General features: G+C 42.6%; 1 protein-coding gene across 1 annotated transcript in view; it reads right to left on the reverse strand.

The window, feature by feature from the left end:
- CLIC5 (chloride intracellular channel 5) overlaps window positions 1-13,288 on the reverse strand; it is a 74,130-nt gene extending 60,842 nt beyond the window's left edge. The window contains exon 1 of the mRNA XM_038751478.1: window positions 12,525-13,288. Coding sequence (XP_038607406.1) covers window positions 12,525-13,196 — 672 coding nt within the window. The 5' untranslated portion in view covers window positions 13,197-13,288. The remainder of the gene's footprint in view (window positions 1-12,524) is intronic.
- Between the last annotated feature and the right edge of the window lie 1,394 nt (window positions 13,289-14,682).

Consider the following 14,682-nt stretch of genomic DNA (forward strand, 5'->3'; position numbering starts at 1 on the left):
CCAACATGTGATTTCTCTCCTCTCTGTTCTCAACTCTGGCAGAGGCTTGAGGACTTTCATACTAAAACATCCTAGAGCTTTGCATTGCAGAGCTTTCTGATGGGTGTTGATTACTGCATATGAATTGCTTCTGCCTGACCGACTCCCACAACATCTGGGAAACAGCATGACCTAACAGAAGGAGCACAGGCCTGAGAATCAGATGACCTGTGCTGTAATCCCATCTCTGCTATTTGCCTGCTAGGTGACCTCTAGCAAATCACTTCTCAGTGCCTCAGCTTCCTCACCTGCAAAATGGGGATTCAATACCTGCTCTCCCTCCTACTTAGACTGTGAGCTCCAATTGGAAAGGAACTGTGTCTGACCTGATTATCTTGTATTTACCCCAGCATTTAGTACAGTATTTGACAGATAGTAAGTGTTTAATGAAGACCACATTATTTTTATTAATATGGGACCTGGGCAGTTAAGTGTCTCAGCTTCCCTGAAATGTGCCCAATCATGCAATGTCTTGTGACCCTGAGCAAGTCACTTAACTTCTCTGTGCCTCATTTACCTCATCTGTAAAACAGGGGTTCAAAGTAAGGGTCCTATGTGGGACAGGGACTGTGTCCAACCCGATTATCTTGTATCACTCCTAGGGCTTAGTGCAGTGCCTGGCATATAGTAAATGCTTAACAAATAACACACAAAAAAACTAAGTAAAATGTCGGAATGCAGTTCTGGGCCTTTAGCTGTGATTTTGCATTTGGTTCTGGCCACTTGGAGCCCCCAGGACCCCCAGGGCAAGAGAACAGCTGAGCAATTGCCCCTGCAGTTGCTGGACTCTGGAAAAGGGTAGGGCTGTCCAATAGATGGGAAGGGAGGGCGAGGAAAAGAAAGAGAAAGAGACTGAGGCAATGAAGTCCAGAAGACTCATTCATTCGATTCATTCAACTGAATTTATTGAGCACTTACTATGTACAGAGCACTGTACTAAACACTTGGGAGAGGACAATAGAACAATAAACAGACACATTCCCTGCCCACAACGAGTTTACAGTCTACAGTTTAGTAGAATTAAACAAATGACAGATATGGTCATAAGTGCTGTGGGGCTCGGAGGGGAGGAAGAACAAAAAGAGCAAAAACCACACCCACTGCCTTTCTCCCCACCCGACCAAAGGCCGGGTCCTCGATTCGAAACCGAATCAAGAAGGGGGTGTGAAAGTAGAGGAAAATAGATTCCCGGAAAGTTCCCAGCTTTGAAATTGATCTTTGACCACAGGGCAGTGTGTCCACTAATGTGAGGTACAACGGAGGAGGCCGTGGTCAAAGCCAGAGACTGAGAGGCTTGGGGTGTACCATGTGAATGAATAGGTTACTGTCTTCTGTGTTTTCTTAATACGGGTGTGCTGATTGGTTATTCATTCATTCATTCATTCCATTGTATTTATTGCGCACTTATTGTGTGCAGAGCTCTGTACTAAGCGCTTGGGAAGTACAAGTCGGCAACGTATAGAGACGGTCCCTACCCAACAACAGGCTCACAGTCTAGAAGGGGGAGACAGACAACAAAACAAAACATTGGAAGGGTGAGAGCAAAAAGATCTATGATCATCCGCTATCACGTGAACTTGAACCTTTGCATAAACACCTGTAACTAGTTCTGGGGAGTCAACAGAATACTGGTGATGATCGCCTGCCTTTAATCTAGCCTACTTAGACTATGAGCCCCATGTTGGCCAGGGACTGTGTACAATCTGGTTAACTTGTATCTACCCCAATGCTTATATCAGTGCTCGGCACATAGTCAGCATTTAATAAATACTATTATTATTATTATCATTATTATCCTAGGCTCCGCACCCTCGGAAACTGTAGAAAGGAAAACTAGCTCCTTCATCACCATTATTGATGTGTTTATTGAGTACCTACATTCATTCATTCAATCATACTTGAATGAATGAGTGCTTACTGTGTGCAGAGCACTGTACTAAGCGCTTGGGAAGTACAAGTTGGCAACATATAGAGGTGGTCTCTACCCAACAACGGGCTCACAGTCTACATTGTGCAGAACACTAGACTTCCAGGAGTACACAGTGGAAGTGGAAGATACATTTTCTGTTCTTGAGGAATTTACAATCTCCCAGACTCCCGGATGGGTTCTGTGACCACATGGCTAATCTATTTCTTTTTCTTTCTTTTCTTTTTTTTTTTGCTTTTCTTTATGGTATTTGTTGAACACTTACTATGAGCCAGGCCCTGTACTAGGTATTGAGGTAGATACAAGCTAATCAGGTTGTTCACAGTCCCTGGCCCAAACGGGGCTCGCAGTCTTAAGCCCCATTTTACAGATGAGGTAACTGAGGCATAGAGAAGTGAAGTGACTTGGCCAATGTCACACAGCAGACTGGTAGTGGCTCTGGGGTGAGAACCCTGGTCCTTCTGAATCCCAGGCCCATAAACTATACTGGTGACAACCTTCTCTGGTTATGCTAAGGAGCTGCTAGAGGCCCTGAGGGCAAACCCTGATGCTCTCTGGGGCAAACCCTGAACAAGCACACCTCAGAGTTCTCTGAAGCAGGTTGCAGGACGTGGAAATGCATTCTTTGCCTCTCCCCCTACAAATCGACAAATTATGGAGAAGCAATGTGGCCCATTTGTTAAGTGCTTACTATGTGCGAAGCACTGTACTAAGCGCTGGGGAGGATACAAGGTGATCAGGTTGTCCCATGTCAGACCTGGGAATCAGAAAGACCTGGTTCTAAACCCAGCTCCTCCACGGGTCTGCTGTGTGACCTTGGCCAAGTCACCTCACTTCTCTGGACCTCCGTTCCCTCATCTGTAAAATGGAGGTTAAGACTGTGAGTCCCATATGGGACAGGAGCTGTGTCCAACCTGACTATCCTTGTGTCTAACCCAGAGCTTAATACAGGGCCTGGCACAAAGTAAGCGCTTAACAAATATTATTATTATTATTAGCACTTAGAACAGTGCTTTGTACTTAGCACTTAACAAATGCCATCATAATTATTATTATTACTATTATGATGTGATTAAGAAATACCTTTACTATTAAATGAATACTAATGATTGATCAATTGATTATGCTTTAACCTTATCTTTCATCTGGCTGCCAAGGTTAGACTCTGTAGGCTGGTTTAGCAAATACCGTTTGGTATGAGGAAAAGAGTAAGGGATTCTCAGAACTACAAACTGAAAGTTCTAGCTATACATTTCTCTCTCCAAATGTAGCCCTTCCCATTCATAGATAGATATGCTGATTCCACCACTCTAATGGAAAAGATCTTTTGAGTGTTTATAGAGTGAGGATAAGTGTACCATCTTGATTCTCCAGTGATTGGGAAATTATGGAAGAAATAACAAACATTTGATTCTGGATGGATGAGAAGCGGTGTAGCCTAGTGGATAGAGCATGGGAATGGGAGTCACAGGACCTGGGCTCCAAGCCCGGCTCTGCCACCTATCTGCCTTGTGACCCTGGGCAATTCACGCAACTTCTCTCGGCCTCAGTTCCCTCATCTGTAAAATGGGGATTACGGCTGTGAACCCCTTCTAGATTGTAAGATCGTTGTGGGCAGGGAATGTCATTTTTTATTGTTATATTGTACTTTCCCAAGCTCTTAGTATAATGATCTGCAAACAGTAAACACTGAATAAACATGATTGAATGAATGATTACCCCAGATACATCCCAGCACCCAGCACACTGCCCAGCACGTAGTGAGCACTTAACAAATACTATTAAATAAAAAAATGGATATCCACTTGGTCTTGTTCATTAAAACTAATCTCTAGTTATAAAACTATCTAGAGGAAGAAGGTACAGTTTTTCCTTAAGAAATGATCATCCTTTAAATGCAGTTAAGCTCTTGCTCACTGCTTTATCTAAACTGCCTCTCTTTCAGCAGACAGGAATCTTAGCTACTGTTCTAGCCAAAAGATCCCAATCGACTAATCAATGTCAACAGGTGAATTCTGCTCACTCAAAGAAGAAAAAGACATTTTTCTTCAGTTAAGAGGCATTTTGGCCAAGCGTCAAGAAGTTCTGCCTGTTTCAGGGAATCATTTGTGTTGTGTGGTGACAGTTTGCAAGTGATTGATGTGGGTTGGTGGTTCTCTAAGTGACAGAGTTTTGCTTCATTTCTCCCATCTACAATTCATTTTCTGTCTAAAATTCTCAATCCCCCAGAGCTGAGTCAGTTATAATACTTGCATAGTGGCCTGAAGGTCCAATCTTCAATACTGAAATTGTATTCTGTAATGATGATGATATTTTAGTACAGTGCCTGGCACATATTAAGCGCTTAGCATGTACCATCGTTATTTATTAAGCACTTAGTGTGCACCTAGCACTGTGTTAAGAGCGAGGGTAATTGTAAGGTCATCAGATCCAGAATAGTCCCTGTCCCACCTGAAGCTCACAGTCCAAGAGGAAGAGAGAACAAGTATTTTATCCCCATATATACAGATGAGGAAACTGAGGCACAGTGAGATTAAGTGATTTGCTCTAAATCAGATGGCAGGCAAGGGCCAGAGCCAAGACTAGAACTTTGGCCTCTAGAATCCCAATCTCATGATCTTCCCACTAGGTAACGCTGCCCATTTATGGGATCCAGAGGTTACATTCAATCAATGAATCAATGGCATGTATTGAGCACTTACTGTGTGCAGAGCACTGTACTGAGCACTTGAGAGAGTACAATACAATAAGAAGCTGTGTAGTATAGTGGATAGAGCATGGGCTGGGAGTCAGAAGGACCTGGGTGCCAATAGCAAGAATAATAATAATAACTGTGGCATTTGTTAAGTGCTTACTATGTGCCAAGGCACTGTATTAAGCACTGGGGTGGATACAAACCAATTAGATTGGACACAGTCCATGTCCCATATGGGGCTCACAATCTCAATCCCCATTTTACAGATGAGATAACTGAGGCTCAGTTAAGTGACTTGCAAAAGGCCACACAGACACGGGATAATCAAACCATGCACAATCCCTGTCCCACATGGGGTAGGTTGGACATAGGAAGGGTAAGGGATGGGGTTGATTGTCAGGGTAGAGGGATAAAGTGCCTCAGTCACCTCAGTGGTAAAATGGGGATTAAGACTGTGAGCCCCATGCAGGACAGGGACTATGTCCAACCCATTTTGCTTGTATCCACCCTAGTGCTTAGTAGTGTCTGGCACATAGTGAACTCTTAACAAATACAACAATTATTACTATTATAATTATTAATAAGGAGGGCACTCCCCTGCTCGCCAAGCCGTGACAGTCCCCCAAAGTCAGGGGACTAGGTATGATAGGAGAATGAGAATGTGTCTGTTAAATTGTTATACTCTCCCAAGCGCTTAGTACAGAGCTTTGCACACAGTAAGCACTCAATAAATATGATTAATTGATTGATAGCAGGTAGTATGGGGATTGAGTGGAGGGCCAGCAGTACTGGGACAGAGAGGGGTGTGAAGATAGGACCTAGGTAGGGAAAGGTAAGACATGAAGACAGAAAGGGAAAGGTTGGAAAAAGCTGCAGCATTTGCAAATTTATTTTGACCTTCAACCAGAATATTTCCTCATTATCTTGTGATTGGCAATTCAGGCTAGGACCATTGGCTCCATGTGTGGTGTGAGGTCCCTGTATGTGAAGTATACCAAATTTGTTGTATTGTATTCTCCAGTGCTCGCTACAGTGCTCTGCACAGTGTAAGCACTCAATAAAGTGACTGAAGGGTAACCTGAAAATGAAGCAACATGAATTTCCCTATGGTTCCTCCACCTTTGACTCTGATTGACTTGTTTTAAAAAAAAAAACTCCTCGTAAACTATAGATACAAACACTGTGGTGTTGAACCAAGACATGAGAGATTCTGATAGAACTGAAATCAAATTTCACTGACCAGAAGTACTAAACAGAGGTCAGATAAAAAGAGAAATCAATCTCTCTTTAGACCCAAAGCTTTAACTCCCTCTCTCTGCCTTTAAAGTAACTGTTCAAATAATCTGGACAATTAGTGTTTACTATTTGCAGATGCTTAACTTGCATAAAAATGAGGTGGAGATGGCTGCAATTTATCAGCCCCTGCTGTGAAAAGTGAATAGTGACTAGTTCTTGTTAAACAGCAGGAGGCCAGACTTTGAATACAGACCTCACCCTTCCCTTCATTCCATGGAAAAAGGAAAGAGTGGTAGACAGAAAGTGTGGTGTCCCATTAATGGAATGGGCCCTTCCACCTTCTTGTGTGTTGGATACACACACTTCTCACATTTGCTGTCACTGCAACCTAAGCTTTTAATGGAATGGGCCCTTCCACCTTCTTGTGTGTTGGATACACACACTTCTCACATTTGCTGTCACTGCAACCTAAGCGCATTTATGATTTAAGCAATGCAACCTTGTCTTCTTCTTCAGCTGTTGCTATGTTACTGTTACACACCAAGAGATGCTGACAATTTAGAGGACTGATTTGTAAGGCTTTGAAAAGACAGTGCGGCTCTGATTGCAGAGCATCTGAACAGGGTATGCACTTTAGCTGTGGCTGAAAGCACACACAGCTCACTAACCTTTGTACCCTGAAGATTACACAAGATGCACCACTTCTGAGCTCTGCTCAGAAAAGATTCGTCCCATAATTGTGAGAGGGACGTTATCTGGGGCAGGGACTGCCAGCCAACAAATTTCCAGTCAGCAATTGCCCTGTGTACACACAGAAATTCATGGGAACATAAATCAAGCCAGAGAAGAAACTGAAAACTAGGTGAGGCAAGTAACAAGGTTGTTTTTAAATAGTTAATTGAGGGAGATGATTTTCCCTAGGGATGAGTGTGTGTGATACTGAGAACACTTTTACTACAATGATCAAACAATCAGTCGTATTTATTGAGCATTTGCTGTGTGCAGAGTGCTATACTAAGCGCTTAGGAGAGTACAAAATAATAAAAAGCATAATCGGTAGAAATGGTTCCTCCCCGCAACGAGTTTACAGTCTAGTGGGGGGAGAACAGACATGAATATAAATAAATTAATCATGGCTATATACATAAGTGGGGCTGTGGGAAAGTGAATAAAGGGAGCAAATCAGAGGCAGATTGCAAACTCCACTGGTTTGTAATCTCCACTAGATTGTCAGAGCATTGAGGAGCTATCTAGATTTTTGATTCTATGGATTAGGCTCAGTCTTGTACTCCCCAGGTTTTTTAATCTTCTAATCCTGCAGCTTTCTGGAATCCTAAATCTTCCCTCCATGTATCTCCTTCTTTCCTGCAACATGAATCCCTTTATAATCCATGACCCTCGAAGCTGGGGGGCTGGACTGGGCTGGGGATGCTGTCTCTCCCTCAAGACTCCACCGTCTCTAGCCCATCTTGTCCCATCCTCATGTATTTACTGCCATCAATCAATCAATAAATAATATTTATGGAACACTTATTATGTGCAGAGCACTGTACTAAGCACTTGGATGAGTACAACCGAATTAGCAGACAGCACTCTACGCACAGTAGGTGCTCAACAAATATCCATGATTGATTGATTTATTGATTTTAGCCCTGCAGCCTAGAAGTTCCTTGGTAGCTCAGGTTGCAAAGGATCCATGTGGTGGGAAAGGGGTGAGGCATTCCGGATTGGAAATGGCTTTTCAAAAGCCACGTGGGGAAAGATTAGTTACAGTTTCAGATTCACCTCACAGAGGGTGGAGCAAGCTAAATTAATTTAAAAAAAAAGGACGAAGAACATCCTCTGTCGGTTTCGCATGGGATGTGGGACTCGTGAAAAAAAAATGGAATGAGAAATGGAATAATAATTAGATAAATAAAGATAAATAAATGAAATTAGCAACAAGTTGTACTTGACTGTAGTGAGGTAGGTAGTATTATCCCCATTAAAAATGAGAAAATGGAGGACCAGGGAGACTGAATGACTTGCCCAAGGTCATACAGTGTTCAGTGCTTAGAACAGTGCTTTGCACATAGTAAGCACTTAATAAATGCTGCTATTATTATTATTATACAGTAGTCAAGAGGCAGAACCAGGATTAGAACTCAGGTCCTTCTGATTCCCAGGCACGTGCTCTATCCACTAGGCCATGCTGCCATTTGGCAGAGCTGGGACTAGAATTCAGGTCCCCGGAACTCAGCTTCAAGATTTTCCCACTAGGCCAAATAGATGCCCTATAAGATAATAATTGTGGCATTTATTAAGTGCTTACTATGTGCCAGCCACTGTTCTAAATGCTGGGGTGGATAGAAGCAAATCAGGTTGGACACAGTCCCTGTCCCATGTAGGGCTCACAGTTTTAATTCCCATTTTAAAGATAAGTGAGGCCCAGAGATGTGAAGTGACTTGCCCTAGGTCACACAGCAGACAAGGGGCAGAGCCAGGATTAGAACCCTGGTCCTTCGGACTCCCAGGCCCACGCTCTTATCCACTAGGTCATACTGCTTCAAGGTACCAGACAATAATAATAATGATAGCGTTTATTAAGCACTTACTGTTATTAAGCAAAGCACTGTTCTAAGCACTGGGGACGTTACAAGGTGATCAGGTTGGCCCACAGGGGGCTCACAGTCTTAACCCCCATTTTACAGATGAGGTAACTGAGGCACAGAGAAGTTAAGTGACTTGCCCAAAGTCACCCAGCTGACAATTGGCAGAGCCGGGATTTGAACCAATGACCTCTGACTTCAAAGCCCATACTCTTTCCACTGAGCCACGCTGCTTCTCTGACCTTTTCTGACGTAGTGACCTTAGATCTTACACACTTCCCCACTCTCCTGCTTCCTTGCCTTTAACACAATGTTAAACACCATACTTGTTTAGTAGCTGAGAACTGAGTCCTGGGAACACTTCTGGTTATGCTCAAACTCTTCCCCCTTGGGCAAAGACCTGAGATGGATCCACTGGCATTGATCTTGGCACGCTGCACCAACAGGGAGGGGACGGGACCAGGGTTGGTGCTGATGCAGTGGGTTGATAGGAAATTTGAGGCCAACCCAAGCCTCTGTTGAGTCCACAGAACTCAAGCATATTTTATGAACATTTTCCTGTAGAAAATTCCATCTGGGCTCAAGTCCAGGTGGTCGCTTGGGCCCCAGTCTGGATAAACCATCCCAGTTCCTCTCACCAGGGGCCGGGGATTTTATAACACATGAATTTCTCTTTTTAAAACTGTGTTTGTACATGTGCCTGAAGAACTTGGCTGGTAAACCAAGTACTAACACACGAACTCTTAATAATGACAAAGAACTTTGAGAAGTGGTGTGGCCTGGTGGGTAGAACTTGTGCCTGGGTGTCAGAAGGACCCGAGTTTTAATCCCATCTCCACTACTTGTCTGCTGTGTGACCTTGGACAAGTCATTTAATTTCCTGGCTCCTCAGTTCCCTCATCTGTCAAATGGGGATTAAGACTCTGAGCCCCATGTGGGACCTGGGCTGTGTCCAACCTGATTAGCTTGTATCTAGCCAAGTGCTTAGTAGAGAGACTGGCACAAGGTAAACCCTTAACAAATACTATGAAAAAAGACCTGCCTACAATGAGGAGGTTTAGAAAGCACTTCTTGGAACAGGAATTTGTGTCAAGAATAGTATCCTCTCTCAGACCTTTCTATTTATTTATTGTTCCATTTTTGTATGATTTGACAATCTGAGAAGGGTCACCTGACTACAGAGGACTAGTCCAGACTTGTTAGAACAAATGTTTCCAAGCACATCACTAGAGTATTTTTTTCTGTTAGCCCCAGAAGGACCTTTTGGAGTTTCCCAGTAGCCCCCACTGATTCCTGTCATGCTCATAACTAAAGCTGACTTAATAATGATGGTATTAAGTGCTTACTATGTGTCAAGCACTGTTCTAAGCGCTGGGGGAGGATAAAAGGTAATCAGGTTGTCCCACGTGGACTTCCAAACCCTCCTCTAAAATCGCTGCTTTGAGTCATGGTGTCACCTGAGTTCTTCACTCTGAGAGAATGTCCTGACTGAATTCTCCAATCTGTTTCCCGCTCACTGTCTGACTGCTCCTACAAGCAAACCCTCTATTAGAGCTTACTTTGTGCAGAGCACTGTACTAAACACTTGGTAGCGGATACAACAGAGTTGGTAGATACAGTTCCTGCCCACCAGGAGGTCAAGTAGAGCATTTTAATGTTACTTTCCCAAGTATTTAGTACAGTGCTCTGCACACAGTAAGTGCTCAATAAATAATAATTGTGGTGTTTGTTAAGCACTTGTTTGTTTGTTAAGCACTTGTGGTGTCAAGCACTTGAACTGAGCACTGAGATTTCCTCACAGATTTCCCCCTGCAGTGGCAATTCTCTCAAAGAGAATCTTTCCTCCAGAGTCCCAGAACAATGAGAACAGATCACTAATGACATCTTTTTTATTATTATAATTATGGGATTTGTTAAATGCTTACTACATGCCAGGCACCTTACTAAGAGCTGGGGTAGATACAAGCTAATCAGGTTGGACACAATCTCTGATCCACATGGGGCTCACAGTCTTAATCCCCATTTTACAGATGAGGTAACTGAGGCACAGAGAAATGATTTGCCTGAGGTCAAACCCAGATCTTCTGACTCCTAGGCCCATGCTGTTTCCACTAGACCATGCTGCTTCTCATCTGGGCACAAAAACCTCTAAATGAGCCTCTGGTTCATCCAGACAATGTGGAGAAGGGAAGGAGGAAAACTTCTATCTGAATCAGGGGTAGAGTGTTACCTGGCTCCTTCCAAATGACAACAGGAGAATAGAAACCTTCAATAATAAGAAGAGGCATCCTTAGATCTTTCCTAAAATAATGTATTCATTCATTCAATAGTATTTTCTGAGCATTTACTGTGTGCAAAGCACTGTACTAAGCACTTGGGAGACTACAATACAACAATAAACAGGCACATTCTCTGCCCACAACCAGCTGATTCAAAGCAAGGCAGATAGATGGGAAAACTGTGTTAATAGTTTAGAAAAATGCTTACCCTCCTGATTAATAATTAAAATGGTTTTACAGACCTGGAATGCTTATTAGATAAAGGTTACGGAAGTTGATCCTTCCTCTTTCACTGTCTCACTGCAATGCAGAGATCATCAGATGCTTCCACTTAAAAAAAACTGCTACTTCAATAACCTTATCATCCAGCTCTAACAAGGGTAATAACTTTCTGCCTATTACTAAAATAGAAAATGTTGTACTTGACAAACTCATTTAGATAACTACAATAGAGATCAAAGAGCAAAGGCTTGTCAATCAACAAAAACAGGCAGTAAAGAGAAAAGCAAATATCATTGCTTTAAGAGCTTAAGTACCTTTTTCTTAGAAGAAACTAAATCTTACTCTTAGGGAGGAATTCCAACAGGTTTACTCTCAACCCACAGAAGCAGCATGGTACAGTGGATAGAAACCGGACCTGGAGGTCAAAAGGTCATGGGTTCTCCTCCTTCTGCCACAAGTCAGCTGTGTAACATTGGGCAAATTACTTTACTTCTCTGCGCCTCAGTTACCTCATCTGCAAAATGGGGATTGAGACTGTGAGCCCCACATGGGACAGGGACTGTGCCAAATACCATCATTATTATTATTATTATTATTTGTTTGTATCTACTCCAGAGCTTAGTACAGTGCCTGCCACATAGTAAGCACTTAACAAATCACAGTTATTATTATTATTAACACACTTTCACAGACATCAATGTCATTTGTGAAAGTCATATTGACAGGAGGAACTTCATTTGAAAATGTAAGTGTTGACTTCAAATATAAAATCAACCGTATGTACCATAGGTTCTTCTTTTGTCAGTACTTAATGACTGTGGTATTTTCTAAGTGCTTATTATGTGTCAAGCACAGTACTAAGCACTGGTCCCACATGGGGCTCCAGTCTAAATAAGAGGGAGAACAGGTATTGAATCCCCATTTTGCAGATGAGAGAATTGAGGCACAGAGAAGGTAACACAACCAACAAGTGGTAGAGTTGGGATTAGAACCCAGAATCTCCAACTCCCAGGCCCATGTTCTTTCCACTAGGTCAAACTGCTTCTCGATACTTTTTTTTTTTTTGCTTTCTGGTATTGCTACGTGCTTACTATGTGCCAAGCACTGTACTAAGCACTGGGGTAGATACAAGGTAATCAGGTTGAATGCAGTCTAGGTCCCACGTGGGGCTCACAGTCTTAATTCCCATTTTACAGAAGAGGGAACTGAGGCACAGAGAAGTGAGTGACGTGCCCAAGGTCACTTAAAACTTAATATGTGTGTTTTCAAAATGAGGGTAAAATGTTAATGCACCTTTTACCCTAAACAGTCCTGGAAGTTTGAAGAGACCCATTTGAGCTTATAATATCTTATTTATGAATATCATCGGAAGGTGCTGTTTAAGAACTGCAGCAGGTAATTTTTAAAGTATTCAAATCGTATGATGTGGCTGCTAGTAGGTTAACAGCCCCCAAAAGGAAACATATATCAGAACAGGCAAAGTGCTGCAAAGACATGTATTAGGCTCATTCTACATTGTGCCTGGAGCAGTCTCTTACCTTGATAAAGAGGGAGATCTCCAACTCCTTTGGAAAATTGTTATTTTCCTCCTGATGGTTGAAGGTCAGGGCTCTATTGCTGGTGGGTGAAATCAAATCAGTGGAGAAGCCTCTGCCTTTCAGGGGAAATCCAGTGGGAGAAGGTTGTTTGTCCCTCGAAATGCTCCTAGCCATTTGTTGCTTTTCCCAAATAGAATCTAGTATCTGTATTTCCTCCTGGAGCTGGCACTCCTCTTCTGCACTGTGCTGAGAGAAGGCTGAGCCATCTCCCTGGTCATCTCCCATATAAGACTCGGAGTTATAATAGACTTGAACAGTAGAAGACATTTCCTCTCCATCGATCTGATCAGCAACACTCCCCCTATTTTCTTCTGAAGGATCAGCAGCTTCAAACACCTCCTGCTCTGAGACCTCAGAAACTTCAGATGACTCCTCTTTTGGAACTTCATACATCACCTCCTGTGAGACTTCATAGGACTCCCTTTTCAAAACTTCGTACATCTCCTCCTGGGAGACTTCATACAACTCCTCTTTTGGGTCATTGTACAACTTTTCTTTGGGGACTTCGTATATCCTCTCCTTTGGTTCTTCATAAATCTCTTCTTTTGGTTCTTCGTATATCACCTCTTTGGGGGCATTTTCATAGATGATCTTGCGTTGTCTGTTTTCCATGCTGGTGGGTTAAACTTGTCTTTCTTCAGAGGACCCTGGGGAGAACTGGAATGAATAGGGAGATGAAGTCAGATAAATACCTTTGGGAAGAATTAGGGTTTGTTGTGTGCCGTTTGAATACAGCAACAATGTTTGACAGGTATTTAGCAATCATTTACAGGCTTTAATCAGCAAACCACACTTCCATTGGACTAGAAGATAAAGCCGATTCATGTTCTTAACTCCTTCCTTCCTAAAGGTAGTTGACAGGATTTTTTCTTTTTGAACAATAGCCATTCTCTTTGAGGTACTCCAGGCAAATTAGGAATGGGATTTGTTCCCCATGTCAAGACCTGAATGTTTGTCCACCTGTCCATACCTTTATCCCACATCCTAAACCACATTCGATGACCCCAGGCCATTTTGTGGAAAATCACAATGGAGGAAGGCCTAATTACAGTTTCATTCTAGTCTAGACCTTTCTTCAGTGTGACAGGCCTTGTATGGTATAGGGGATTGGGACTTTTATGCAGGCAGCAGAGAGGTGATAAATTGAATTTCCATTTCCTATCTGGAAGTAACACCACCTTACATCATGGTAATAAAATATCAGAAGGACTAAGAGATACTCTGGCACATGTGTGCATCTGAGGAGACAAAACAAAACAAGAGGCGAGAGGATTCATAACTCATGTTCCCTCACTCAATTCAAATCAAGAGATGAATACTCAGCGACAGCAAAATTGTATTTTTCAGGGTTTCCAAATGCATCTGGTCCCTTTATTGAAGAGTTAGCACGGGACTGTATTCAACAGAGTCCTGAACTGATATTACTAATTCCTTGTCCTCCATGAAGGATTTTATAATTTTTTCCATAGCATTCAGATCCCTTTAACTTAGGAATTAGGGGAAGAGCACAGGCTTGGGAGTCAGAGGACCTGGGTTCTAATCCTACTCCTCCACGTGTCTGCTATGTGACCTCTATGCCTCGATTACCTCATCTGAAAAATGGTGATTAAGACTTTGAGCCCCTTGGAGGACAAGGACTTTGTCTAACTGGATTAGCTTGTCTTTGCCCCAGTTAGTACAGTTCCTGGCACTTAACAAATGCTATAAAAAAAGAAACAATCACCTTATTGACAATTGCTGGTGCTGATAACTTTGTGTTTTCCTCTTCACCAAGCAGCCTGTCTTCCTAGATTCCACACAAAGTAGGTGCTCATAAAATACTCATTACTTCAGTCACATTTATTGAGCATGTACTGTGAGCAGAGCACTATACTAAGCATTTGGGATAGTACAATATAACAATAAGCAGACGTTCTCTTCCCACAGTGAGCTTACACTCTATATGGGGAGACAGACATTAATATAAATTAATGAATTAGAGATATGTACTTAAATGTTGTGGGGCTAGGAGGGGAGATGAATAGAGGGAGCAAGTCAGGGTGCCCCAGAAGGGAGTGGGAGAAGAGGAAAGAAAGGTGTAGTCAGGGAAGACTTCTTG

The sequence above is a fragment of the Tachyglossus aculeatus genome, chromosome 9 (genome assembly GCF_015852505.1).
Source record: "Tachyglossus aculeatus isolate mTacAcu1 chromosome 9, mTacAcu1.pri, whole genome shotgun sequence".
In the NCBI taxonomy this organism is placed as follows: Eukaryota; Metazoa; Chordata; class Mammalia; order Monotremata; family Tachyglossidae; genus Tachyglossus; species Tachyglossus aculeatus.